This window comes from Chroicocephalus ridibundus, chromosome Z (genome assembly GCF_963924245.1).
Source record: "Chroicocephalus ridibundus chromosome Z, bChrRid1.1, whole genome shotgun sequence".
In the NCBI taxonomy this organism is placed as follows: domain Eukaryota; kingdom Metazoa; phylum Chordata; class Aves; order Charadriiformes; family Laridae; genus Chroicocephalus; species Chroicocephalus ridibundus.
Window position 1 is genome coordinate 24,801,295 of NC_086316.1, and position 25,924 is coordinate 24,827,218.

At 38.8% G+C, this 25,924-nt stretch overlaps 1 protein-coding gene across 3 annotated transcripts in view; it reads right to left on the bottom strand.

Moving 5' to 3' along the window:
- Positions 1-25,156, bottom strand: part of FER (FER tyrosine kinase) — a 173,623-nt gene extending 148,467 nt beyond the window's left edge. For all 3 annotated transcript variants that reach the window (XR_010069042.1, XM_063319846.1, XM_063319847.1), the window contains exons 1-4: positions 25,102-25,156; positions 11,362-11,469; positions 5,874-6,132; positions 1,482-1,655 (exon numbers count right to left, since the gene is read on the bottom strand). Coding sequence is in view for 2 of the 3 variants with exons in the window: in XM_063319846.1 (XP_063175916.1) it covers positions 1,482-1,655; positions 5,874-6,080 (381 nt within the window). In the remaining variant the exon portion in view is untranslated. The remainder of the gene's footprint in view (positions 1-1,481; positions 1,656-5,873; positions 6,133-11,361; positions 11,470-25,101) is intronic.
- Positions 25,157-25,924: the final 768 nt, after the last annotated feature.

Genomic DNA, 25,924 nt, shown 5'->3' on the forward strand with positions numbered 1-25,924 from the left:
TTCTGGGAACCATTCTGCAAGTGCTCCAGTGACACAAAACCTTTGAACAAACAATGTCAGCTAACAATGAAAGAACATATGATATGTAACCAGAATGCTATTCAAATGTTTCTTAGGGAAACCAGGAAGGGGAAAAAAAAAAAAAACAAAAAACAAACAACAATGCAAGCTTATTCATCAGGATACAAAATATTTTCATGGCCATGCAGTCCATAATTAATTAAAATGAATACATTTTGTAATTAATCATTTGGGCAGTGCCCAATATGCAACATATTTTTTTGAAAGAGACATTTTAAAAGACAGTTTTATTAGAGATTTTATTAGAATTAACTTATTAACAGAAAAAACGTATTTTGCATAGTCTCTTTTAAAAATATACCTGAAGCTCCATCCATCTTTTTTCATCTAACCTCTCTTTCTTACATTTCTTTCTTTCTTTATGCATTTCTCCAATTCTTTATACATTTAACCTCTATTATTTCTAACATATGCTACCAGTTTTTCCTCTCCTTCCATCCTGTCTGTTTTCAGATGCAGCAATCCGTAAGTGGCATAAGTGATTATTTGGCTTAGAAATTTTATCAGATAAAACACCCTACTGACCAGGCATCAAAAAGGACGTACTCCCCATAGTCAACAGCTGGGGAACATGCCAAGATCCTAGCATCTTATGGAAGGAGTCCTATCACAGCCAACATATTTAACTTAATATATGTTTAGTATGTTTGTTTGATGTTATAATCAGCCCAAGAATCTTTGACTCATCAGGCCATGGCATTTGTACTGTATTAATCAGATGTTATATTTTAATTACACTACTCCAAATCTCATATTCTCCACTGGAAGAAAGAAGAAACAATGTTTTTCCTTCTCTCCGCAGACTTTCAGACTGTCAATCTGTTTTTTGACATTTGCAGTTAAACTTCCCCGAGAGCACCTGAATGAAACTCTGATTTCTGTCAGCTTTACTGACTAGATACAGTGCTTTCAACATATGCAGGACAACTGACACATTGAGCTCCATCGGCAGCCTTAATGTTTGGTTTACACTTGATTTATATTTTAGAATAGGGACTACAATCTCGTCCCCACTCAAAGCAGTTTGGACTGTCAAGAGCATTTATTAACAAAGTTTTCGGTGCCCTGGTCCCAGGGATGTCTAGAGTGGAATAAGAACAGGAAGAGAGATGCAATACAGAAGTGTCACAGAGAATCATCTATTAAGCATTTTCAGTGCTATCTGCCCATAGAAATCCATATAGAAGAAAGTTTTCCATCTCTGCTCTGTCAGCTAGCAGGAGAAATAAAATGTGGAGGAAATAACTAGAATTTAAACTAGATATTCTACGTATCCCAAATCACTACTTTCACCATAGCACAAACAAAAACAGAGGAACTAAAAAAATCCATTCCCAATATATTACTTTTTAAGCATACAAAACTACAATAAATTTATAAAGCACAACTGAATAAAATACCTTGTACATCTCTGCTTCAATTTGCTGATGAACACCTACGTAACTCTTCTTAACTTGCTGCTTATCTTTGATCATCATCGTAAGCCTATGCAAAGGCCCAGAATTAAGATCCTCTGCATGTGTCTTCATTATTTTGCTCAGCTGTTCTGTTTGCTGTACCACAAGCAACCAAGACTGTAATAAAAAGTGAGAACAGAAAAGCACTTACTTATTCTGCCTTACAAATAACCAGAAAATGAACATGAATGGTGTGAAAAGATGCATCACTGTTTAAAACAATTCAGTAAAAAAAAAAATTTAAACTTACCCAAATGCACTTGAGATCTTCTAAAATAAAGTTCTTCCTGTTACAGCAAAATCATGCCTTGAACTTACTGATAAAATCATAAAAAACCCACCAGAGATAAAACATACAAAACTGTATGTTCACCCTTCAGCACTGTCCTATCACTTCTGAACACTAATGAAAGTTTTACAGCCTTTTTTGGAATACATCCCTGACACCCCTGACAAGCACGTTCCCGTGTCTTTTGTTCTGCTGTTTCCCAGCCACAATTATTGTGTTCAAGCTGACTTCTCTGCCCTCGTCTAAATACCTCACAGTAACACTCATTTGAGTGGCTACTGTTTAAGAGCATACCACTCATCAGCTACTTCACGTAACTGAGAGCATCAGAGTCAGGCCACCAGTATTAAAGCATAAGGTGCTAACAGGTTAAAAGGCACAAGCAGTCGTGTTACTACATCTGTCATAGTAACAAATGTCTTTCCATACCCTCACTTTAATAACTTCCTTGGCCATTCTGTCAGTCTGTTTTCAGGACAGCTCAATGTCTGTGTGTGGCTTTGAATTTTGATTAAGAACTGTAATGTGAACAGAGAGACTTCCAATGCACCACAAACACAAAAAAGTTCAGTTCAAATAAAAGCATTTGTTACCCTAAAGATCCCTGTCACACTTTGTTGATGAGAACAGTATTGGATTCCTTTGAGATAACTCCCTGACATCGAATGCTATGCTATATCTAAAATTTCAGAATGGCTACAATGCCATACAATTATCAGGTTTTGAAGGCAGCTAGCATGCTGGTTTTACTAGCTTTTATCTTACCCTTACTAAAGACAGAAATCCACCTTAGATCATCAAAACTTAGAAAATTAATTTGTTTGGTAGCTTTGGGTTTTCCCTACATCTCATATATAAACATACGTACATAATATTTCCATCCCTACATGACAACGCTGCAATGCAAACTGGATTCCAGAGAAGAAAACAAAAGACAGTTAACTCCTGTATATATTAAACCAACATTAACATTTCCTTTAGCTTGTAAACATCGCACAGACTGGCACAGAGCTATCTGAGACTGCTTAAAGTGTGGTGTTGTAAAAGGTCAAGGCCTAAAGCTTCTCAGCTATGGCTAAAAACTGTTTCACCTCTTCATTACAGAACACTTTCCAAATGACATCAGAAGCCATATTGTAAAGCTGCATAGGATAAAAACATCATTAAATATCTGCCTGAGAGAAGCGAGTCTCGTGGTTACAGAGGAGTTCATAAGAGCACTCTCAGAGTTGAAAATGTAGTCAGAGTTCCCCATTCTCTTTAAGGCTGATTTATTACTGATGAGACATTCTATGATTCTGTGATTCTAAGTACCGTTTTAATCAACCCTGAAAATCACAGCAAAAGCATTTTTCGACAGGACAAGTAGTCGAAAGAAATACTTAGTTTACAGTTCACCAAATGAACCTGAATAAGCCAGGACGATAGCAAAAATTTCCCTTTCCATTTAAAAAAAAAAATTTGTGCATTTTTGTAATCTTTACATCCCTCTTTCCACACTGAGAAAGTATTGGTTAAACAGGATTTCTGTGTTTTGTACAACTATATTTTATTATTTTAAAACAGGAAAAGCTAAAGTGAAAAGCTATACTTAAGAAAAGGCTTCAAAATTGGGATTTATATGGGACAGAAAAGTGGCTGGGTGGGGACAGCAGAAAAGGCAAAGCATTTCCTCTCACAGAAGATAACCACAATCCATCGAAAGCAATAAAATATAATATTGTTTGGTTTCACGGTATTTTTTAGACAACGACACACACAAAAGAGCTGTTGGGAAGCACTTAAAAATAGTGCTTTTTTGGCATTGGCAATTGCTGCCACTATGCCTTCCAGCAAGTTTGCTGCCTCTGCTTGAAAAAAATATGCGACAAATTTTCCCAAAATACCATTTCTCTCAAAGTGCTCGCTCTTGCTGTAAACTTTGAAAAAAAAAAAAATCCAAACAAAAAAAAAATCACCATAAAAGATCAGACAGTTTGGTATTTGATTTTGATCCTACATAATACCAAAAATTTAATATACGGGTATTTTAAATCTTAGGAAATGTAAGATACTATATTTATGTCCCATAATATTTGGGTCATACTTTGATTCTATAAAATGTCCAGAAGAGATAAAAAGTATCATGAAATAGTAAACTAAATTAGAATCAGGTAAGTAAAGTAATCAATAATTCAGATATTTTAACTGCCAAACCCAGTAAGACAATGTGTCACTACACAACTTTAAAATCCATGGTGACAGTGAAATTTCACAGCAAGCCCATACAAAAGATCTGTCAGTGGCATCTGAATATTTTAGATGTTATATAAAGACATAGAGATCAGGGATGGGACTTGAGAGAAAAATGCCACCTCCTTAAGAGAAAAAAAAGGAAAAAAGGAACAAAAACAATCCTGAAAGAACAACTTGAGTGCCTATGTCCAAAACAAGATTTCAAAACATGACACACATGCCTCTCGTCAACCCAAAAAGAACATGGCTTAAGTCAGATCTTCAGCTTTTTAAAATTTATTTGATCACAGGAAATACCCATGTCACAGACAAGAACTGTCCTAGACTGAGCTAGTTACGTGAAGATTAAGGGTTGCTTATACTTTATAATGCTAAATATTCTGATGTCAACGCTCTTACACTGTTCTAGCCCTAATCTGCTCTGTTTCATCTCTGTTTCATCACCTAAAAGAATTGCAAGACAGTTTAGCTAGCACATTAGAGCGATTCTAGTGGGGCAGCAATAGCAAGAATTATTAGTCATATCACCAATAATTCCATACAAAACTTTGGTATCCAACTGTAGAAAGCTTGAAGAAAATAGCTGACTTCTGCCAATGTTAGGCTAATGACAATGCTTTAATGTTTATTCACCAAAATCATCACAATTTAAATAGTAAAATCTAAAACAAACTCTGTGTAAGAAACATAATTAGGTGAAAAGCATTTCAAATACAACACCAAAACACACAGATGGAAAAAAACCACAAACACAGTAGTATGTCAATTTACAAAACCAGAATTATTGTGGTGAAGGGCAGTAACAACAGAATTTATTACAAGTAAACACTGTGCAGTGCTACTTTTGGGGCCCCTAACGCAGGCTAGCTATATGTGTGCAGCTTTGAAGTCACACACACTGACAGTTTAATCTAGACTGCTGCACAAGGAGCAGTCACGTTCCTCATGTATGCTGTAGCTAGTATTCACACAGCAACCCCATAAGTCCACTACACAAAAACTGCTTTGTCCAAAATTTAACTTGACCCAAAAAGGGTGTTTTCCTGCAGAGAGGAGATCAGGATTCATGCCAGACTGAAGGGACTCTGTAACCGCTGCTACAGCAGAAGGGCCAAGAACTGAATAAGCCATTAAAACCGAGTAGTTTTCTCTAGTCAGGAAAGATTCAGAGTCGTGAATGAAGCTTACAAACAGGTGAAATAGGGAATTTTTCTTCATCGGTACCTTTACTTGACTTGCTCTAAATCTGAAAATAAATCATCTAGGGGAAAAACAGCCTTACCTTTATAAAAAGTCAACATAATTATTTTAAATTGGATACAAAATAACTTCACAATTATGAGAAACATCCTGAATTAACATTTTGTTTTTACAGCACACGCTGCAGTATGAATAACAGCTGGAATGCTAGGCTTTGCCTCTGTTTCCTGGCATTTTCCTATTTCTGTCACAAATTCTATATAATATAAACAATAGTTCCTATTTAACTGTCTTAAAAGAAAAGCTTACTATAGCATACTCTATTTTCAAAACACTAAACAAAGTAGCAGGCTCAACCCAGGAACCTAAAATACCGAATTTCAGAATTCAGGATTGATTCTAGTTCAGTTACTATTTTCAAAGCAAGACTGGAGCTCAACTTTTGCATATTCCACTAAGGAACTAAAGAGAGCCCATTTTAAATACTCTGGCAATATTAACTCTCAAGAAGCTGAATGAACAGGAATCCAACTCAACCTAAGAAACAACAAAAATAAATCCAGCACTGTTATTTCCAATGATATTGCAAATTCAAAATACTGCAGTCTTACCTTGGAGACATTGCTGATATAATCCAATTGACAAGTGCTCTCTTTATCTACTTGATTACAAAGATTCTGTAAAGTGGAGGCATACTCCTTATCACTTTTTACTCGCATTACCATGAATTTCTTCACTGTTTCCAGCAGTCGCAGTTCCCAGTCTTGCAGTTTTAATAAAGCATCATGAGAATACTTCAGGTCACCTCCAAACCCCATTTTTTAAGGCACTATACACTGCACAGGGGAAAACACAGGCTCTTCACCACATCTGAAAGCAGAACAAAATTCATGAGAGACATGTCAAAAGAAAAACTTTACCATGACAAAGAGTAACTATTACTACCTAAACCCTCAAATAACTCAACCACATCCTCCTCAAAATAAACCAAAGGAGGGTCAGAGGACTGTTTTGAACACGTATCTATGACCAGAAGAGATCTCAGGCCCAGAACTCTCCTCCAGTTTCCATCTGCAAAATATGCCTCCCTAACTTAAAGTGGAGTTATGAAGGAACACATAAAAGCATCTAAGACAGATACTAAAGTCCAATCCACATATTTCATCAAGCAAGTATAGCTGACAGTATCTCCACACAAGAATTGCCAGCTACACTGTTCCACTCCTGGTGGCCTGAAACATTAGTTTCTGGGGTTTACTGACATAAGAGCACAGAAAAATCCAAATAAAACATCAACTCCCAGGCACTGCATTTGTGCGAAATGAATAACTAGTTAGAAGCTAGTTTGCTTCTAAACACTGTGTTAGTAGGCCATTAAACTTGCAGATTCAACTTCCCAAAAATCAGGAAATATGCCAGACCAGGTTGCCCATGCGACCGGCCATTACTCCCCTGGGACATACAGTAGGGCAGAGTCCGTAAGTTCACACAATTTTCCCCTAAGGCAGTCCAGTCTTACAGTACCAAAAGGACATCATTTGATAAACAGACAACAAATCCCACCTTATGAAATCCTATAATACACCTGCATCTGATACTGATAAACATGCACCCACATCACGGACAACCTGAACCCACACACATGAGAAATTTCCACAGACTTGCATAGGTTTAATAATGTGGGCTGAACCCTCTTTTCTGTGTATCCACCAAAAACCTGTTCATATACTAATCAGCTTCAAACTAGGTAAGATAAACTTACATAAACTGCAATCATAGCTCCGGACTGCAGTGCAGAAACATCCTGTGTACTGCTTATTCACTAATTCCTGCACTCCAGCCAAGTCTTAGGTCTTTTGAACACAGAAGTACCAATTTCTTCATAGGCTTTAAATTGCCACTTAAATCAGCAGAGTGTTTTAAAAGCATTAACAAACTTATCTTCCTAACAGCCCATGGGGCAAAGCAGGACTAATAGTCTTATTTTACACTGAGACACATAAACTAATGACAACATTGTACCAGCTAATACTGGTATGTACAAGGCTTAGAAACAGACTTTTCAGAGTGACTAGCATTTTTAGCATATTAAGCATGCAGGAAAAAAAAAAATGTTATCAGCTTCAGCTACCACAAAAAACTTCAGAAGATTTTGCAAATCAGAACATAGAGCGATCTCCACAATAACTTGACTCCCAGGATCGCTCCTCTCTTCCTGCAGTTCGCTGTTTCCATTAGCCCTTCCAGCAAGCTACAGAAATAAGCCTCATCCACTTGATGTTTATTCTCGGAACACAAACCATGCAATGTGATGAATGAAACAAAGATCCTATAAAGAAAATAAGAATAGTGCCATGCTACTATGCATCTACACAGTAGACATAAGTCAAGGTTGTACGAGTAACATGAAATTTATCGCAAGCCTTCATATGCTCTTTAATTTGAAGCTGTACATTTTAGTCTGAATTCTTGCTGATGGCTAGGAATTCAGTCATAAACAGCAACAGGAAATAATTTGTGCTGGTTGTATTTATAAAGGATGGATGATGACATTATTAGTTGTATTAATCATAATATTATTAAAATTTAAGAACTGTCTTGCAAAACCACTAATATTTTATTAACACAAGCAAAGAAAAAAATCTTAAAGCACCTACTTACTAACATGACTGGAGCTGCACTTGTGATTTTTCAACACCCTTTAGACCTATATCCACTTTTGTGACCAAGCTCATTTTTCTCCTAGCACATTTTACCACATTACCTAAATCTCCTAGCACATTAGCTATGAAAAAAGATAGCATCTTTATTTTATTACTTTCCAGATTCAGAAGAGATGGGAACTGAACCTCATGATGAAGTCTGGCCTTGTGCTATGACTGAAATGCTGACTTGCTTGCTTTTACTCTAATCTCTGTCTTTTACTGAGAGGTAGGCAAAGGAGGGAGGAAACATTCTCAGCATATGATATTTCAATCTGCTTCTACTGACTACTGTGGAGCCACACGATTACAAAAATCAATAGAACAGAAGATCCAACATCTCACCCCAGCCTGCTAAGCCTCCCTTCATTAAGCAGTAATTAGATTTTTTCTGATTACACTATTAGATGCTTGGGTACATAGACAAAAATTGTACACATAGTGGACTCTGGTCTTTGTTTTAAATTATTCCATTCACTGTGACAGAAGCAGCACAGCAAATATTCGTTTTGCAAAAATGACAAAATTCTGATTCGGTAAGACTGACAAGCCTAAAGGCTCAGAGCTGATGATTCACAACTGGGTAAGCCAGCCTCAGTATGCCTTACTTGTAAATTAATAAAATGTTCAATCAAGGCATTTAGCAAAACTCAAATGCTCCAATATTGTGAAGGCAAAGAAGTGGTGAAAAAGTATTCAAGACTGAAGCCACTTAACTGTCAATAAGCTAGAAAACAACACCTTTAATTAAAACCACTTTTAATTTTTTAACACACTTAACATTTTTTGACACTTTTAAACAACTGAAGACAGTACAGATCACACAGCCACTTACTTGAAGTCAAAACTGTAAGAATTACCAAACACATGAATAGATGTGTTCTATGCAACCTGTATTTCAAACACTCTTAAAAAGCACAAGTGTATTTCAAAAGGCCATTGTTCAAAGAGATGATATCTGGCACCAATACAGACAGATATTTTTCCAAGTCTGGTATCTCCCTAGTATGCAGATATGAGCTGACAGCGGCCCTAAATGTCAGACCAATAAATAGAATATTTCAGTTGGAAGGGACCTACAATGATCGTATAGGCACAATGATCCATTTAGACCAGCGTTCTGTCTCCAATCATGGCAGCAGGAGATGCTGTTTAAGGACAGCGATCAAGTTGGGCTGCCATTTGTGGTGTGATCCTCCTTGTGCTCCCCCATGTTCACAGCCACTAAATTATCGAAGAAATACTAATAGTCCCATTTTCTGGCTTTACCTTACAACGTTACAGTGCTCACACTGAACATGTAAGACAAAGACAGATTTCCACCCAGATTTTACAACCACAGACTACTGGCAAAATTGAGTAGTGGAACAAAATCTGAACGCAGAAAAGATTTTCTGTGGAACCAGTAGGAGATATGAGGAGTCTGAGACACAAACATACTTTCTACTCCAATGTTGAAAAGATGAAAATATAGAGTGAAAGATATTCTCTCAAGAAAAAAAAAGTCTTTCTCGAAAAAACAGGGGTGAATGAATATTTTATCTTAAAGGAAAAAAGCAGAGATGGCGTCACATTTTAAAGTAGCTAGATGCAGAACAGACGACAATGAAAACATGATACTCTAAATTCATACACAAAAAACTTTCAGGAATTGTTTACTCTTACTGTGAAGAGATCTTTCCTACTTCTGGCAGATACCCATGAGGTTTATCTCTTTTTCCACACATGAACAATGCTTGCATAATTTAACATGCCAGTGAAGTGTCAAACTGAATTCTAACATGTTTTGTAAAAGTAATAAAATCCCAGTGGCATCTAGTAGGACCAATGAGTTTCAGATAGTTTATTTTTTTTATTTTGAAAGGTGATATATGTGTTACTATAAAAATTACTTGATATGCAAATTAGACAATCAATATTTGGTAAGCTTTAACAGTTAAAATATGTCTCAGAGCCAATTTCAAGACAGTAAGACTAAATTTCTTTTCACAGTCACTCTCAAAATAACAAACTAATCATTGATAGGAAGTAAACATTCAATGTACATTTAATAATGTTCTGTGAATGTCCAACCAGGCCCTGAACAGTTCTAAATTTAAATACAGTTACTGAAGGCAGTTTACGACTTGTCTCAACAACCACCACCACAGCGGTGCAGTCAGATACCAAACAAAGCAATGTTAAATTTTGTCAGCATGACAGCAAGAAACTTCAATAACAGTCACATAATCCTTCAATACTGTAACACTCCCCACAGCAAATACGGCCAATATTCCAGCATTAGCATTCCTGGACTCCACGAACAACTCTGAAGAAAGCAGTTTCCACAGCCAATCTACGTTTAATTTAAAGATTGCCACTCTTGACACATGAGAGTGGCCATACTGTGTTAGATCAAAGGTCCTGCACGTCTGACAATGACCGAAATCAACTGAGCAGGGAAGAACAGAGCACCTAAATTGCAATACTTTCCCAGGATGCTCTCCTACCCTTATAAAAACTGGTGTCTTCTGTTATATATTGTCATGAAATGTATTCAAGACTGTGACTGCTAACCTTAAAAATACTGATGGATCCCTAGGCATCAGTTGGAACTTGTGGTTTCATAGTATCAATGACAAAGTAGGCAACTGAAAAAAAAACACAAACAAGAAGCAGACCTGGTCCCCAGTTAAATTCAGAACAGGAAAGCACAGCACACATCTGGCCCCTCCAGAAGGAGGAATTTGGAATGGGCACAGTATGCAGAGAGCATCACACTGACTCTTGATCTGCGGTCAACTCCTTTCCTCCTAAATCTACATGGGCTCCAAATCACTTGGCATGACTTACATTTTGCAAACCCTTTCTAGAAACAATACTGCAAAATCAGAAAAGGAAGAGGACTTAGATTCAAGAGACAAATCCTCAAATTCAAGGCTTCTGTACTGATATAAAAGCAATTTTGTAACAGCTGATCAATTCATTAGACAGTCCATCTCAACTTCTGAATGTAAGGCTTATAGCAGTTACTTTCAATTAAAACACTGAAATAAATCATTCTTAGCCCTCCATCCACACCTTAAATAAAAATTAGACTGTTAAACAATTGACATTTCTCTTAGTGTAGGATCTACTCCTGGAATGTACAATACCGTGAAACATAAAACACTTGCTTTACCTACCATTTGTTTATACTAACCACAACTTCAGATTATTATCTATATATGCATTTGATGCAAAATGGATGCAACATGGACTAGCTGAATTAATGCTTCCATAGATTTATTGCCATCAATAAACATCCAAAATGGTAATCTAAAGCTAGCCTGATCATTTCAAAACTGGTCTGAACTATTAGTCCACTCAAGGCAAAACAGACAGCTTATTTTCAGGAAGGTTTTTCTGCAAAACATACCTTAAAACATCTTCCTCAAGAAATTATCTTTAGTACATTTCTCTTTATGTCAGCAGCTACTTCTTCTGATTTTCACTTTCTGAGATATATTTTTATTTTCTGGGGACTCTGAAAGAAAAACAGATCAAACTTTATTATTATTATTATGGCATCTTAAAATACATTGCAAAACTTAAACTTATGCAAAATGCAAAATTGCTTTGCATTTACAGATTATTACCAGATTTTTGTTTTAAAAGAGACAGAGTTCAAGAAAATCAAGCAAGCAGACTTCTCAAATGACTGCAAGCAGTAGTATGCTATGACTTCACACGCGCAGTTTTGAGGGAAGAAATAATTTTGTCTCTACGCATGTAACCAAAGAAATTAAAAAAAAAAAAAATTCTTGGAATTTCTTATGACACAGTGTATTGCAGCTGGAAAATCAGATCATTCCATTTATTTCTGAACTTTGTCCTTAATAAAACAAAAAGGAAGCCTATTAATAAAGAAAATAAGTGCACGGAAGACAAAAATTCATTATATGAAAGACAAACTTCGCAGAGGTATTTTCACTAGACTGTAAGAAAAGAAGTGGCAACATGAGAAAGGGACCAATAAAGACATAGAAATTTCTTGTATGGTTCTAATTGCTCTGATATCTAGAATAGTAAGAGGTCAGAAAGTTAAGACAACTGCAACACTAAAATTTCAAACTAACTCTGGACTGAAATCTAGGTGAAGCAAACTGCAGCAGAAGGATGGATCTTCGTGGTTTTATATTAAGAAAAAGTATAAAAAATACAAAATATAAAAAATAATTAGAAACAGACTTCGCCTATAGCTTACAAGTGCAAGGTATACTGTATAAGCTACATCTGGACCAACGTTAAGTGTTCACTCACAATCTTATTCCAGAACGTCTCATCTAAAATTAAATCCTTAGATGAGACATTCAATATTCGTTTAGCAATGCCTTTGTAAGAAAAGACACATTAAGCAAAGCTGAAAGACAGAGACAGTGTGTAAGGGTAAAGAAAAGCGAACTACTTTGCAGATCTCTGTTATTTAAAACAAAGCACTAATCATGGACACATTTATAAAATCTTACAAAGGGATAGTTTTAGCTCATATTAAAGCAGTCGTTATTTAGTCTTCCCTTCTGGTTACTTAGTGACATTCTAGAAACAAAGTGCTGCCTAATATAAATACAAAACTTCCATTCTCCATGACCAAAAATAGAAAAGACTGTAAGTGATGCTTACATTTAGTCACTGCAAAGAAACAGCAGCTATGTAAGCAGATAAGAAAGGAGAAAAAAAATGCAGCAGGCTAGAAGCATTACAAAATTTACCACATTTTTAACAGATACAAAAATACTTGTTGCAAAGTTGCAAAGCCCAAGAGAAAGTCTTCACCAGCAGAAAATTACAAGCAAGAGCAGAACATAGTAAATTTGGTTACAGTCCTGCCATCACAAAATACAAACCAGTTGGAAACACCAGAGTACCACTGGACACAAACACTATTTTTACTCCCTTTCCTGGTTCAAATGGGACTCATGAAAGTAAAACACATGCTACCACCAGCACCTGGGCACATTCAGATTTCAAACAGATGCTAGAGAATTGCACCTGGTAAAATGAACCCCTTCTGAAAATTCCATTTATTAAATGAAACAACAGATTGGAGCCACTAAAACACACACAAGCTATATCTTCTCTCTGCATACAGACAAAAACCACACCTCTTTTTTTAAGGAACTATTCCATCCATATGTTAGAATGCAGAATTCTGTTTTTCAATACAAAAATAAAATACAAACTCAATTTTTCCTCAGAACTGCAATTACTACTGCCTTTTTTTTATGTGCATATTTTCATCTGCATACAGGTCATTGGTAGAATTTAAAACTGGTAAAACAAGTCCAATACTGCTCTAATTGATAGGCGTATACTAGCTAGTACAGGGAAGTACTATAAAAGCTTGCCAGTGAACTTCACAGCCATCTGTAATACAGCAGTAAAATGTTACCAAATTTCTGGGCTCAAACATAGAATCTGATAGTTACAGACCGCTTGCTACCTCAATGCAATAAACCACTAGATAATGAAGATAAAAAAGAAAGAATTAAAAGAGATAAGGGTAAAGCAGAAAACCTAGATGATCTGTTGTTTTCTGAAATTATTGCCGAGACAGTCAGAGACAATCCCACACCAGAACCTCTTTAGACTGGTGATATATGAGGCATTCTCTCAAAACGAAGCATCAGAGGAGCATTTAAAAATAACAATTAATAGTAAGAATTCACCACAGCCAGACAATACTCGCTGGAGTGTTAAAGCATCAATTATGAAATTGCCAAACTATTAATTCTGAAAAAAAATAGGCTTATGGTGACCTAAGTAAAGAGGAATGGAGAGTGGAAAATATATCAAGTTTTTTTCAGAGCTTGACAAGGCAATCAGGAGAAGCACAACAAAGACAGTCTGACTACCATACTGAAGAATTTGTAGATTGGAATAATAGGGGGAAAAAAAAAAACAACAATGCAGCTTTTGTAAAGGAAAGTCATGATGTGCAACTTGAAGAGCTCTTTGAAGGAATCCAGGATACAGTGGTTAAAGGTGTTGGAAGTGGTCATGAACAAAAGACTTCTAAAAAGCTTCTGCTGATGTCTCTCGTAGGAAGTTTTTACACAAGTGAAGACCTTGCAGGGTAAGACTTAAGAGACAAAGACTTACAGGGAGAGAGTCAGAAGCCTCACCAGAATCTATGCCAAGATTTGGGCTGCTATTCAGAGAGGTCACCTGCATATCTGCCATTTCACATATCATCTGTGCTTAAATTTGCAAATTATACAAAATTATTATGAGCAAAACTAACACATCATGAAAAAATTTGCAGAAGAACCCCAGAATACTGAGCAACAAGCATATAAAACAATAGACGAAGTCAAACATCAGTAAATGCAATGTAACACACTGGGAGAGAGAACACTGGGTTATTTAATGCCACTACCAGAAAAAGGTCTGGCAGTCTCTGAACATGCAACTTCAAAAACATTTGTTCAGTGCTTTGAAGTGGTCAGGTTAGGAATCATCCAGAATATCAGACTTTTTTTTTTAACAAAGGGAAGAGAGAATATAACGTATTCTTACGCTGCTGATACATTCATGGTGTTCCTATACTTTCAGATTATTCTATCTAATTAAGAACATGAAGCACCAAAAAAGTATAGGTAATATGAATCAGAGTATGGACCAGCTTCTGCACAAAGAAAGTAAGGGAATTTTTTAGCTCACAAAACAGATAAGTATGATGGGGTGTCAGATCAAAGTACACAAAAAAAATAATCATGATAGCACACAGTGACATGGTATGTCAGATGCCTGAAGTGCTTCCCAGAAGAACATGAGAACATCAAATGAAATTTTACAAAGTTGCTCTTAAGTACTTCTTTGCCTAGTAAATAATTAAAGGAGAGAATTCCATACCTAAAGACATTTTTGAGACCAAGAAGCAAACAGGTTCAAAAATTATTATAAAAATTCATTTAAAAACCCAGATCTGTTGAACAGCAGAACTTCCATCTCAAGATGTCTCTAAGCTGCAAAAGCAGGACAGGAACTATTATTCTACATTTGTGCCAAAAGTGCCTTCTTATCTGACAGTAGCAAGTACTAAGTTAGACGGACTTCACTTGATCTCATACAAACATCCTCACACAGTGCGCTCACATTCCCTTACCCCTGCAGCTGTATGAAGACCACAGTTTTCCCTAGCAGCTCTTGCAGCTGTGATCTTACTAAAAACACATGCAAATAAGAAGCAGTGAGCTCCATCAAAGAATAGGATTTACAACTGTCAGTAGCCCAAAAAAAAAAAAAAAAAAAACCCAAACAGATAAAAGCCCAGAAAACAACTCTGAAACCCTCTGCCCAGAATTACAAAATACAGTTCCTTTTTTGGATATACAAAGTTTTCATTTACCTTTTGGAATTCTTTTCACACATGAAAATGGCAGTAATAGACGTGATAGAAGTAAGTCACTGATAATCATGCAGGTGTAAGGCTTAGAATCTAAAGACATCATCTAATTCCTTCCCCTTCCACCACAGAACCACATATACTAACCTATGGCAGAAAGATTTTTGTCAAGGCTCAGTCTTCTCAGGCTCTGATTTAGCATTCCCCTGCCCTTAGCATAAGGAAAAAGCTTCCCAATGACCAAATCTCACCTTCCACATCCCATGAATGAGAAACAGAGAAAACATTAGCCACTTCTTTGCAATTGGAATACCTATTTTTTGACTAAGCAATTCTAATTCTTTCTATCTTTCATTTTAAACCTTTTTCTAGACCACTGCTGCCTTCTGAACGTCCTCCAATTGGTCCCTATCTCACTTAAGAGTTCAGAACCTAAAACAGTGTGGTACTCTAGGACCCACCAACTCTGAGAAGAGCAGAGAGACTACTTTAAATTACTTTTGATCTCCTGTCCAAATGCTTTAACCTCTTCCCAACAGCATGATACTGTGTCCTTAGTTTGTGATCCAAAAATTCCAGTTTCTTTTCCACAGAACTGCACCTTACCCTGTTTCTTCCCCCATTGTGTACCCATGCAGTCCAGCCTACAGACAGTACACGCTGCTTTTGTATTCACTGACACCCTGCTTTGTTCCACATGTCTCCCATTTGTCAAGGTGGCAACTTCATTCTCAACCACACCTGCAGTTGTTCCTAGCTCCCCATGACCTGAAAACTTCCTCAGCATGCCTTTTATTTTATCATCTCAGGTCTCCTGGGAAAAAAGTGCAACAGCAAGAGCTGCCACTTGGTAACGAACCATGCAGTAAGCGCTCTTTAGGCAAAGTTACTCAACCAGTTTTGCTTCCATCCTGTAGAATTTCCTACCTCACAGTCACAGGTAAATAGCAAGGCAGATACCTGAGACTGAATCTCACCAAGCAGAAGAGTACCAGAAGGTGAAGGCAGCTACTGGTTAGGAAAAGCAGTGCTAGGCTGGCTGCCACAAGTCACACACTGCCACCGTGCCTCAGGACTCACGGCTGTGCTTTTATTAACTCCGAAAACGGCAGTGCTGCATACAAAGTAACAGACATACGCACACACCTTGCTTTCCAAGGGTAAATGCACCTCATTCTTGTTACCTTCCACACGCTTACAAGAAAGCTTTCCTTCCTGTGTTTTTCTAGGAATTAAACTTTCCTTAAATTAAGTCCTAGGCAGAAAGGCAAGCCAAAAAAATGCACAGTCTCAACAGAGAGTACCTGATCAACCAGTTTCCACTGAACTCACAATCGTGCAGTGTTGAAACATTCATCTCCACACTAGATCTTACAAGAAAAATTGACCGACCAGGATGAGGCTGATAAAAATGACTCTCATGTGGCAGGCGCTGTGCTCTGGTATCTGCAACCCCGTTAAAAGTTCTACAGACTGAAGGACAGGACTGCTACAGAACTACAAAGAAACATACAACACTAAAATGACTGAAAATTGGCCACAATTTGAAAAAAACCCTACATACACACATCAGTGACACAGACTCATTTTACAGTATATTAAAGAAATTTCAGAACAAACAAGCGCAACAAAAGACAACCAAAGTATTGCATTTTTAAGAGATTTCTTGTCTTAGATGAATAGGGAAGATGGAAACAACTGCCAGGAAAAGTGGCAGCAAAAGACAATGCAGAAATCAAAAAGCAGCTGTAGAAGCCTTGTTGACTAATGAGTTAGTCTATGCACAGTTAACTTCTTTCTTTGTTGATTTCTTTCATTCCATTAGATTTCGACTTCTCCACTTTGAAGGTAGAAGCAGTCTTCCTTACTTGGAAAAAAACCCAAACCTCTGAGGGTAACATATCATATCTTGATATTCATCTGCTTTGAGATAAATACATGGCAAGTCAGAATGAAAACACACCAAAAAAAAAAAAAAATCCAAGTGCAAACTCTCAATCCTGAGGTCACCCACTGAAATGCCTCTTCAGGGAAGACAGAGTGGGGAAGACACTTATACAGTACTGAGGTCTCCCATCATCACAAAAGAGACTTCAGGTCCCAAAACTCTTCTAGCTGCTGCCATTGCATGTTCCAACTTAGAAATCCAGAATACTAACAGGAGCTTCTTCCAGAAGCACTGTATTACCTCTTGAGATTTAAGGATAGCCATAGAAAAACAGAAGTCCACAGGATGTGAAATACTTTTAAAACTCCAAAGGTAACTTAATTTCTTCCTATGGCCCAATATCAGCCAGAATTTCTTGCTGCAGACAAAACAGTTAGATTAAAAATCTGTCATTAGTCTGTAGTATATGACAATACTGGTCTCCTCAGGAGAAACATAATTTAGTTCCAAGTATTTATCACTCTTCGAAAAGAAATTCAAAGAGCAATCAGGATGTTGCTTCTTCTTTCCTCCTTCATTAAACTAATTACATCCTTCTGGTTCATTAAACTCTCTACTTAGTTAACGCACTGTTCATTCAGTCTTCTTGAGGTCACTTATCTCCTTGGCACCATTGTATCACGTTTAATGTAGTTCAATTACACAGTATTCTGTACAGAAAACCAGTCCAGGAGGAAAACAGGTCTATGAGCAAAAAAATCCTGTCACTTCCCAACAGATGATATTCCAGACTGTTACACTGCCGTCAGTGTGGGTGAGTGAAAGGTGTTGCCTCAAGTCCTTGTTTGCTGTTCCTGAGCTGAATGATTTTTCCTTTGCACATTCCATATCCTAAAAGATACTCTCTGTAATAAATCTCTTGTTAGATGGGATACAGTTACTCTCACTCATAGTAGAGTAGTAGTCACCACAGTGACAGATGACTATAGTAGAGGTAGAGTCACCACAGAGGCAGACGACTGAACTACGCATTTGCACCCTCCTAAACACTCAAAGTGCATAACAAATTTTAATTTTAATTTAGTTACCAGGGGTAACTTTTCAAGATACATGAAGAAACCTACCCTGTCTTTTTAGATCCAGTAAGTTTTGTTTGGATTATCATCAGCCTCCCCATTTATAAAGAACGCTCCTTCCGAAGGGTATTATTCTAATTTGAAAATATATAAATGGATCAAGCTTTAATTAATGGATGTTACAACAAACAGAAGTTGTGGATGTTCAACCTCCCAGGTCCCTGGAAAAATGGTACTGAAGTGCATATGAGGAAAAGAACGTATGCTTGGACTCTTCACATGGAAATTTATTTGCATACATAGGATTCAGCCTAACTGATCTTACTGCAACAGATTATTTTTTTTTATCCTCAGTCCTTCATTCTGCATATGAAAAGTATTATTTCCAGAAATTATACCGAGCAGTTAACACTTCATTTACGAGGCCAATGTTCTTCAGGACATAGCACTGTTCATTATATTCTTCAGAAAAAAAAAAAAAAAAATGGAGGGATGATATGTAGGCAAGGGTCATTTAGGTCCCTCAGAATTCTTGCCTTACTGTACTCTGAGACAGTTGAAGGAAATTTCGCTGACCACATCTTTAAACCTGAAATTCCCACTTAATCTGAGAAAAATTCTCTAGACGGACACAAGCAATCCTATTGTAATACTCAAATGTTAACAACCATCTGCTTAATCAGTGCTTTGGAAATGGCAGCTCCCACCAGTTGAACCGCAACCACACTGCAAATGCCTACATCTTCACTAGGCTCCCCAAGTCTGGTTGGGAGGACTTTGGTGATGAAATACTAGAGCAGAAGGGATCATCGTATCACAACCCACCAGAATGATGTTTTAGCAGCATGATAAGCAGGGTATGCACTGCATGCTTTGTGGACACATGAAGCCTTAGGTTTGAGGACACAGGGCATTCAGTAATAGGATACCTCTGGAAGACTGTCCTGCACAGGACACAAACTTGATGCAGCGTGCATCCGTACTGCGGCTGCAGGAAAGCCTGGAGAAAACAATCCCATCAGTTGTGGGCAGGTTTCCTTTCAGAAGGTACCAGCTGGCTCCAGAAAAGCAGAGTTAGAAAGCACACAGCATGGAAAACTAAGAGGCTGTGGAGAGAGACAAGGACTGGATCAAACTGAGATTTTTACGTCAATAAGGATGTGTGTGACTACCTCCCCATATACAAAAGAGTAATTTAGATAATTTACGTGATCTAGATGCCAATTAAATTCGTTAAAACAGCAGCTCCAGGTTTACTTAACACGTTCACTGACGAGAGATTTCTCACTTCAATTTCAACATTCATCTAAACCAGAAGGCAGAACTGGGTATTAAAAGGTCTTCCTCTATCTTTGTTACAGACCTTTATCTCTTTACAATTCTTTGCTTTTTCAGATGCGCACATTAATTGCTAACGTTATTCTGTATTTGGCAAATCAGGCATTTCCTTTTATCTGGTGAACTTCTGTTATCACATCTGCTGAACTGGTAAACAACCATATTATGGAAATTATGGAAGTGAGATTCTCCTTGGGAGAAAACACACCATTCACAACAATATCAACACTACAAATATACTCCTACCAACAATAAGCAAGTGTGTGTTTTTCTGATTCCATGCATTATATGTTTTAATAAGTAAAACAGTGCTCAAAAGTCGTATGACTTTCCTTAAAATTGGCTACAAAAGCATTTCTCACAACATGTTGCTGAAGAGATAGCATAATTGTTTTAAAATACCATTATTTACAGTGCTTAAGCTTCATATTTTTAAAAACTTAGCCACTTCACTTGACTGCACCCTTTATCTGGAATTCCTGAACTCAGTTGAGATACAAATACTGTGGGGTACTATTTTACATTCGTGAACACTTCAAAGCAGAAGCCACAACCAGGAAGTCAGATGCTATCTGAAAGAAACCCAAAACATTAAAGAAAGCTTTTGCACAATTCACAAAAGCTGGATTTTAATAGACACAGTGACACTACACTAAGTATATTTTAACAAATCTATACAATTCAGTAACAGATAGGATAAGCTTTAGGTATTCAAAGATTAAGAAAGTTTATCCTAAAACCCTAATCTTATTTGTTTGTAGGTTCACCATGGGCGAATTTTGTGATTTACTAGCCCGGCGGCTAGCAACCCCCCACCAGCTAAACCACTATTAATATGTTATTTGTCTGACCATTACAGCACCAAATATTCAATAAAATTATTCCTGCCTTTATTAAATAACCATTTAATTAAACATTTATTAATGCCTTTATTAATTAACCATTTAATTAAACCATCTGTTTTATGCTGAGAAAAACAAATTATTACTGGCATTCTCGGTTCAAACAGCAAACATTACAAATGTGATGATGAACCATGTAAGTCACAATATGCTGCCAATGTATGGAATAAGATTTTCCAATTTTTCTAAAGCAAAAAGTTAGGCATAAACAGAGCTGGAGAAAAGCAGCAAAGCTGACAAAATCAAGTACCAAAATTAAGAGATTCACAAATTGAGGATGAAAACCTAAATGCCACCCTCTTTGGAATATGCATTATGTGATCATGTAATTAATTCCACCGTGCTTTTCTCCATAAAAGACTGACTCATTTATTACAGAGGATGGAGTACTCTGGGGATGATTCAGCATTCTGTCAGAGGGGCTCATCTTCACGACTCTATCGCGGTCATTGCTGTAATTGTAAGTCTCCCAGTTTCTAAACAGGCAATTTACAAAGGGCTCATGATTAATGCACTTTAACACTATTCTGGATTCCACTTCTGCTTCTGGCAAAGAGTGCTTACATAACACGCAACAATTCAGAAACTTTTCACAGGTTGCTCCTACTTAAAAAGTAATTGAGTTTTCATTAGGTCTTAATTATGGTAATTTATTTTGATGCTTAAGCTTAACTTGTTAATTTGTCAGCTGCTCATGTTAAAATAAATCGCTTCCAAAACTATAATATGAAAAAAAGGTTGTGGGACTCTAAGATCAAATGATGACAATTACAAAAGGGCTTGCAAAAGGACTGTCTTCAGACCAAAATTTGAATACCATACAGAAAAACGCCTAATTCACGATAAACTATTAAGTAGTTATTCATTAAGTATTTTCATTACTAGCACTTAATAAGACAGGGTTCCAAATGGACTACAGTATTTTTCAAGCAATATTGTAAAGCATACCTAAAGGACAGTTTAAGAGTACACATGCAATGTTTTTATTTCTCCCTTAACAATTCAAAGTTTCATGTGATCACCTTAATAGAGAGCTACATCACAGAAACATCTCACAGTATGCAACTACTGCTGTTACTCCACGTTCATGCTATCAACAACACAAGAGCAAGATCTGGCGAGTGGCAACTCTCCCCCCGGCAGAAATTAAGAGCAACCATATCAGAAAGCCTAACAAAATAACCTCACTGCTCAAGGTGCAAGTTCACAATGTAGACAAGACTAAGCAGCCCCAGCTGTGTTCTAACAAGCCAACTAATACATTTCAAAGATCAGGAATTCTGACAAACCTGTGCAACTGGCCAGAAAACAGTCACTGAACCACAGTACCGTTATGAGTATGGAAAGTTGGCTCTGCACACCGCTATGACACTCATCTATGTCTCGTGAGATGGTTAATAAGAAGCTCAGATGTGGGACAGAAAGTTTGAAATTGTACGTGGTTAAACCATCTGGCCTTTTCCCGTTAGTGCAGAAAGGCAGCAATGCAAAGGAAGCTGGTTACTATAGAGCAAAGGGCAGCTACTATAGAGCAAACTAAGATCCAAAGTAGAATGATGTTATGAAGTACAATTCACACACTTAGATTAATGACAGCATTAAATCTTAATTTATTGGTAATTTATTTTTATCATCATCAGGGAAACACACAGGACTGAAAAAATCCCTATTACTTCAGACTCATCACCTCAAAACCAATGAACTCTGCATTTAAACTTGTAGGAGGAATTAGAAAAGACTACAGTCATGCTCTCAAATATGATTTCATGCTATGAAATGACAGGAATCAAAATCCTGGATCCCACGAAGCTGCCCTGAAAGAAACAAAAGGGCGGGGGGGGGGGGAGCGCGGAGCTGGGACGGACACAAAAAAATCCACTTTAGAAGCACCCTTGCTTCTTTTTAAGAACAATTTCCAAAACTCCCTATGCACTGTATGCGACCAACCACACACGTAGCTCTTAAAAAGAAAGGTACATATCTTCTCTCAAAGCTAGAAATAAAGCTACAAATTCCACTGATTCATTGCTAAAAAAAGTCTCCAAAATAAATCTTTCCAAAGAAATCCTACAGTTACCTATGTTACAGGAAATGTTACAGTGCAGAAACTTGCTGTGTATTTACATGCATAGTATTTTAAACACTTTTAACTCCCTAATAAAATGGCGAATACTCAACAACAATTCCAAGATCATCTCTAATCTATAATAAGCCTCTCCACTAAGTTTTTGAAATACATTTTTGTAAGGCAAATACATCAACACTATATAATGAAGACAGCACTAAGTGCACAGTTTTATCTTAAGATAGGAGCACATATGCAGTTTACTTCCTGCTAGGATGAACTTAGGCTTTCCTCTCTTTTCTTGCTGCTGCTGCTGCTCCTCCCCCCTCAAGCAAAAGAATCCCCTTTCCTTTTCCTAGACCCACTTCCCACACACTGCAAAAAAAAACCCTCCTGCCTGCGAAGTGATGACCTCATGCTGCTAGCCCATCTCCTTGTATGGAGCAACTCCGGGATCGCCGCCAGCTTTCTCCGCCTTCCGGCTGACACGGCAACATACCTCCCTCCCTCACCCCGCTGCTTCCCAGCTGAGGGAACACCGGGAAGCGGAGGGGGGAAGCGGGGCAGGCAGAGGGGCTCTCCGCATGGGCAGCACGAACAGACCGCCAGACACCCGCCCCAGACTCACATCTAGCATAAACCCACTTCGTATCACCAAAGCACCTCTCCTCTCCGTTGCATGAAGAGCTGACCTCTGAAGTATGGAAATACAGCCTACGTTACCTAACCATAGCACAACCCCAACATAGCTGGATCTAGCTTCCCCGTGTTAAACGTCTTTATTTGAGTGAAGCAAATGTTACCTCTCCCCGTCTTAATAAAAACACGCCTTATTTTCCTCTGAATCACTCTACTATAATACCCTCCCGCCCCTTCTTTGGCCTGTCTTAAGTTTCAAGTGTCTCCTCAGAATGACTTCTACATCACCACTTCATTCACTGGCAATCCAAATACCTACTGAAGAACCACCTTCCTTTGAAAGATTCAGTTGCGACATGAAGTTATAGTTGCAGGAAAGGATCTTGGTGATGGCTAAAAGAGCTTTTGCTCACTTAAAATGTAACCTTATACATACAAGACTTTCTAATCTCCTTCAAAGAAACATCCCCAAGATAAACTCTTCTGGGGTTAACATTCTGCACGTGTGTATTTTAAAGTTGTAACAGTACTGACAAGTTGCTTCAACACGTTAAAAAGGAAATTATAAAAGGAGAGAACATACACTTGTCTCACCAACAATAATAATTACTGTAACTTAACCTGTAACACATCCATCATTTGCAATTTGCTTTGACGGTGAGTGGATTAGAAGTATGAACGTCCCACCTCCTCGAGTCCTCCAAACACTAGCATATGCATGTAGCAAACTTTATCAGTCATCTCTTTATTACATATTGTTTAGTAGGTACAATCAACTGAAAATAATACCCAGTAAATCCTTTTGGTCAAAAAGTTTCAAATGTCACCCAGGCTCTTCTTACATTACAACTTTTTAAATGAAGCTGCATTAAAATACAGCAGAGCATCAAAGTCACTTTGTGCAGGTCTTTTTAGAAAGTGGGGAAAACTTAAGTCAACTGCTTGGAAAGCACTGTTGTCTTCCTGCAAGCAAAAGGCGAGCTGGCTTGCTTAGCAGTATAACAAAAAGTATAACTCTATGTGGTCGCATAGGATGTGTATGCTTATGTAAATTCAAACAAAATAGAAACATATTCCAACATGAAAAGAGATTTTGCTCTCAAAAACCAAATACATGAACATTCAGGACCCCCGCAGATACCAAACCCACAAAGCATAAAAACACACATGAAAAAGGCCAGGGCAGTAGCACTAAGAAGGCCCTGCCTATCCATGCTCCAAATCTAATGTGTAAGTTAAGAAAGTCGCTAAATTTTACAGCGCTGTCACAAGGAGAGGGGGGAGGAAACAAACCCAGAACCAGGGGGGTGCATTTATTTGGGGGGTAGGGGGAGGGCACATAACACGAAGTTTCAAGTGGTGGCGGCGCGTCCTCCTCGTTCTTCGCAGCAGTCACCGCGGCGCAGCCGGGGCACCGGCGACGAGCGGCGCCGCAGGCCCCGGCCCGACTCAGCCCTTCTGCTGCCTCCGCCCCCGCGCCCCGCGCAAGGCCCCGCGCCCCAGGCCCGACTGCAGCCCCGAGGGCGGGGATCCCCACCCGCCGCCCTGCCTGCCCCGCCAGGGCGGAGCCGCCGCCGGCCGAGAGGCGCCCCTGACGTCTCCCCAGCAGGAAGAGACCGGATGCCGATGCCGCCGCCGCCGCCCCCTCAGAGGAAAGCGCGAGCGCCGCCGGTGCCTGCCCCGCCCCGCCCGCAGGTAAATCCCGGCGCGGGGCCTACCCGCCCCCCTGTACCGGCCGCCCGCTGGGCGGGCGGGCGGGAGACGGCAAGGGGGTGAGGGGCGGCTGCCCGCCGGCCCGGGGGCCGTTCCCGGGGCGCGGGCACCGGCGACAGCGGCGACGCGCCGCGCACGGCACCTTCCTACCTGACAAGCCGAGCCCCTCCGCCACCGCGGGCGTCACGGCCCCACCAGGCGCACGTGACCGGTGCGGGCCAATCAGCGCCGGGCTCCCCTTTCTCCCCCCCAGCCAATCAGGGCGCTCCCCGCCTCCTCGGGTGACGCGCCGCCACTGGCGGCCAGTCAGCGAGGGAAGACGGGCCACCGCTGCCGCCCCCCGGCTGGGAGGGAGAGCGCGATTGGATGGAAGCCGTGGCGCTCCGGGGAGGAGAGCGGGGCTACCCGCCTCGCCCCGCCTCCGGCGCCCGGTGCGTCCGTTTCCCCAGCAACGGTTTTCCTCACAACGTCCTGCTTCAAAAGACACGCCCAGGAATGCCGTAGGTTTAGGGAGAATGGGCACCGAAGCGTAAATTCAAGGTTTAATCACTGGTAAGGAACATTTACGTAATCACAACACTGCGATGCAACCTACACCGGGTTTAAAAGTATTTGTGTAATTTTTGTGCTGCTCGTTACTTGATCATGGGAATACAGGTGTGAACAGCAAGGAAACGTAGGGGACTAAAAAATGGCAAATCCCCAGAAAATAACTCCTGGGCTTTGCATGTCATGGAGAGATCGACGAGGAGTCTGGTGCTTCATTAGCTCGCCAACTGGGCGTCAGGAACAGGTAACGAGCAGCAAAAAAGAAAAATAGGGGGGGAAAAAAGGAAAATAAGGAGAAAAAAAGGAAAAGAAGAAAAGAAAAGAAAAAAAGGGAAAAAAAACAAGGAAAAAAGTAAAGAAAAAAGAGCTATTATTGTGACACTAATTTCGCAGATTTAGTGAAACTTCATGAATATAGAAGCAT